Here is a 4,509-nt window from a genome sequence, read left to right as displayed (position 1 = left end):
TTTGGTAAATTATATGTTTACTCCTAGCTGGTTAAGTATAAAATGACCTATAAAAGCATAATTATACTTTGGCTGGTAAGCAATTTTCCAAACACCTCAACAATGATTTGATTAATCTTTTCCAAATGCTACCAATCAACTAGTACAATACCACAAAGTAAATTTTAAAATTTAAATGAGTAAATTCTACTTTTAGTACTAAAATATTGTGCCTTTATCACATTTAGTCATATTTTTTAAATTTTATTACATTATATCTTTGACTTTTATTTACTTGACACAATTAGTTCTCCATTTAAATTTTTGTTATTTTGTCATTTAATAAAGTGAGCTAATTTATAATTTTATCAATAATCAAGTCTTCTTGTAAACTCTTTTAATTGAGTGAATTAATTCAATATTAATCATGTATTAAATGATGGAATAAATTTTTTTTTATTAAGAGAACTAATTGTGACAAACAAATAAAAGTTTAGTGATTGTTATAATGTGACAAAAATAAAAGAGTATAATTAAATGTGTCAATGTCATAATACAAAATTAAAAATGAAATTTGTTCAAATTTAAAACAAAAGTTTATACTAAAAAAAATCAAAAGTTGATAACAATTTTGTAGAATAGTCAACAGTTTTTATACTATTAATTATTAAATTATTCTTCCAATTAATTATTAAATTATTAAGTCTGTTTATTGTTGCTTACACTACACGTAAGTACTAAAACCCCCGTGCGATATATGCATGCAGTGGACCACTTCGTTTCACACTTCATCACTTCAAACAAAAATTTATTTATTTTGATGCATTGGGGTTAACAGCTAACGCTAAATTAATCTTAAATTTCCAAAATCCCAGCCCAATAATATTAAATGAGTTAAATTATGAATTGCTGAATCAATTTCCAGTTTCCACCTTTATCTGTACATTATACGCATAAAAAAATTTCAATGTCAATTTTTTGGGCTTCGAATATTTTATCATGTCGCTAAAGTAAGACTTACATGGTGACCCTTGAACCATTGAACTAAATTTCCCGCGAGACATTTATTTATTTATTTATTTTTGGATACATTAGGGCTTAATCCTATATATAGTTGAGGTTGTGCCATAGGATAATGCACATACCAAACACATACAAAATATCATCAAACTTATTGTTTTTTAAACTGAAGATGGAAAAAGTAATTTTGCTTTCATTCCTCGTGGCCTTCTCCATACAACTTTTGTGCATTGAAGCACAAATTATCTCTGACCCGGTGCGGGACATCTCCGGCGAAGAAGTCCTCACCGGAACGGACTATAACATAGTACCGGCCGCCGGAGACACCGAAGGCGGCGGCGGCGGCTTGACGCTAGCCAGCGGTCCAAACTCTACCTGCCCACACTTGGTAGTCCAATCTCCTGACGCTTCTTCCAACGGCTTCGCTGTCCAATTTTCATCCATTAATCCTGCCTTCAACAATGTCCAGGTAATGTAAAACATATGTAAACATTTTATTATTTGCTGCAGATAATGTAAAACATTAATCCAAATAAAAAAAAAAATTAAATAAATCCCTAAACTTTACATATGAAATTAATTAAGCCACTGAACTTTAAATAGTTACAATTAAGCGCATCGACATATATATTATTTTCAAATAAATTATTGACTTGTAATTGTATGTCACTAAGGTTCAAAGGAGATTCTAGTGACTGACGAAAGGTAGTCTATCGCTTTCTCCGATGGAAAAGGCGACCACATTGGTCCGCCTTCTCCCTCCAACAAAGAAGGCAACTTGTTGGTTGTCTTCTTCAAAGGTGACCGATGACAGTTTGTCAGTTGCCAATTTTAGTCACCAGAGCATATCACCTTAATCCTTTCGGAATTTTAGTGACATGCTATTAAAGTTAACAACCGATTTTAGACTTTGATGCAAGAAAATAGCATGTTGATAACCTTAATTGCATTTTTTAAAAATACAAGAGCTTAATTAATTTTTTGTGTAAAATTTAAAGAATGATTTGACATTTTGCCAAAAGAAAATGACATCATGGACCCAAAATATCTCTAAATAAAATAATGAAAATTGGAAGTCTAAGTATCTAGCTAGCTACAAGATTATACACATATACACGTGTCTGTACGTACCAATTAAGAGGACATCCCAATTCCCAAGTACTTAACGGATGATCTATATAAATATGTTAATGTGGAATAATTATACCTTGTAATAAAATATTTATTGATCTTCAATTTGAAGTGGGGTTATTAGTATGCAATATATTCGATCTATTAATTTTTGTGCTAATAAAATTTTCAAAAAAAAAAAAAAAAAAAAACAAAAGAAAAATGTTCAAATTAGTCACTAAACCACATACAAATTAAAAGTGCATTTGGGTTATCGAACTCAAAAAAGTACAATTAGACTATTGAGAACTGTCCAAAATTTTACAATTTGACCAATTTTGACATGTTTAATTTCTCACGTCATCACTAACTTGACGATCATCATTCAAATTTTAAAAATTATTATTTTTATGTGGTTTTCTAAGATGATTGTCACGTTAGCGATGACTTAAGGAACATGTCAAATTTAATCAAATTGCATAGTTTTGGATAGGTCAGGAACTTAATTGCACTTTTTTTTTTGTTGAGTTGGATAACCTAATTATACTTTTGCGTATTGTTCGGTGGCTATTTGAACTTATACCTTGATATTGTAGCTCATGTATGTATTTATATTGTATGTATGTTGAATGGTGTGCAGATACCAATAGATCACAACATCAAATTCTCGGCTGTGACCACTTGTGTTACGTCTACGGTGTGGAGGCTAAACTCTGAAGAAATGAGCGGCCAATCTATTGTGACAATCGGCGGAGAAGAAGGCAACCCAGGGCGCGATACAGCCAACAATTGGTTCAATGTTCGGAGAGATGGAAATGCGTACAAGCTCAATTTCTGCCCAATCTTCTGTGATGATTGTAGCTGTGGGGACCTTGGAATTTTAGAGGTGGATGGAATAAGAATTCTTGCAATCACTAATGATAAGCCATTGAGGGTTGTGTTTAAGAAAGCCTAATATATGTGTCAATGTGTGTATTAATTTTTAATATAATCTTGTGATGTAATAAGCAAGATAAGATTTATCCTTGCCTTGTACTAATGAATAAATAAAGTTATGTCAAATAAAAATTACGAGTTTTAATTTGTTTGTGCTCATTGTCATAATATTTATCTATTGTATGCCTGCATATATATAATAAAAACATGATTCTAAATTAATGCTTTTTTTTAATGGCTTAATCATTATTGGCTAAAGTGTCATTCCGCACCCTAAACTATATGGGATTGTTTATGCCCCATCATGAACTTTTATAACATATATTTCAAGCCACGTACCATTAAATTTTTTCACCTAGCATATTTTACAGGTTTACAGGTTACTATGATGACATGACACAGGTTATTAGCTGATGTAGACTTTTTATTTAAGTCAACCTCAAATTTTTAATTCAACCCCAGAATCGCAGCTCTTTTCCTCTAGCGAGAATCAAAGTCTCCAGACTCGCCGGAGTTCATATGGACAATCCTATAACCTAACTCCACCGGTCCCTCGCCACCGACTTTTTTCGCCGAAAAACTTTGCTTCTTAACGAGGGAAGTTCTTCAATCTTCACTCACCGGAGTCACCGCTCAGTGCGAAATGGGTCACTTGCATTGAAGTATAGCTGAGCCAACATATTACATTGGAGATCATCATGATTTGCAGATGTAATATTAGCCGGAGATTAAAAAGAGAGAGAGAGAGAGAGAGAGAGAGAGAGAGAGAGAGAGAGAATTAACAAGTTGTCTGTTATTTAACATGGCCATCCCCATCATTTTAATAGAAGATTCTTCTCACTACGTGACACTAAAGAGTAAAGACTATAGAAGCAGAATGAACGATGCATTTCACCAAAAGACAGAGAAGGCTTAAATAGCAAGAATACAACAAACCCACCTAAGTCTATGAGTTGTTAAGAGACTTATTCTATTCCTATAAACAAGGAAGAACTAATCTATATTATAAGGTAATATTATGTCTTCTTACGCCCCCGCAAGATGGTGGATCCATTAGAGACACCCAGCTTGGAGCGAAAGCCTTCATAAGAACGGCGGGGTAAGGACTTGGTAAGGACATCAGCAATTTGATCTTGTGTACGGATGTAACGAACACATAGGGCCCCCCTGTCAACAAGGTCACGAACAAAGAAAAAATCCAAAGCAAGGTGCTTCATCCGGGAATGATACACGGGATTTTTGCACACATAAGTCGCCCCCATGTTGTCACAATATAACATCGGCGTTGAGGAGAGCCGGATACCCAGATCACACAGCAAGTTCTGCAACCAAATAACTTCAGCAGCCACATTCGCCAAGGCCCGATATTCGGCTTCGGTAGATGACCGCGCAACAGCTTTCTGGCGAACCGAGTGCCAGGAAATAAGGTTAGCACCCAAATATATAGCATACCCTGTCGTTGAC

The 4,509-nt window shown here is 33.9% G+C and overlaps 1 protein-coding gene across 1 annotated transcript; it reads left to right on the top strand.

The window, feature by feature from the left end:
• Positions 1-1,106: 1,106 nt before the first annotated feature.
• Positions 1,107-3,195, top strand: LOC109193634 (kunitz trypsin inhibitor 2-like). Its single transcript, XM_019344490.1, has 2 exons — positions 1,107-1,468; positions 2,750-3,195. The coding sequence occupies exons 1-2, from the start codon at positions 1,115-1,117 to the stop codon at positions 3,062-3,064; spliced, it is 669 nt and encodes a 222-aa protein (XP_019200035.1). The 5' UTR covers positions 1,107-1,114; the 3' UTR covers positions 3,065-3,195.
• Positions 3,196-4,509: the final 1,314 nt, after the last annotated feature.

Source organism: Ipomoea nil, unplaced genomic scaffold (genome assembly GCF_001879475.1).
Source record: "Ipomoea nil cultivar Tokyo-kokei standard unplaced genomic scaffold, Asagao_1.1 scaffold1900, whole genome shotgun sequence".
In the NCBI taxonomy this organism is placed as follows: Eukaryota; Viridiplantae; Streptophyta; class Magnoliopsida; order Solanales; family Convolvulaceae; genus Ipomoea; species Ipomoea nil.
Note: the sequence above shows the minus strand (reverse complement) of the source record. Positions and strands in the feature narration are given on the sequence as shown.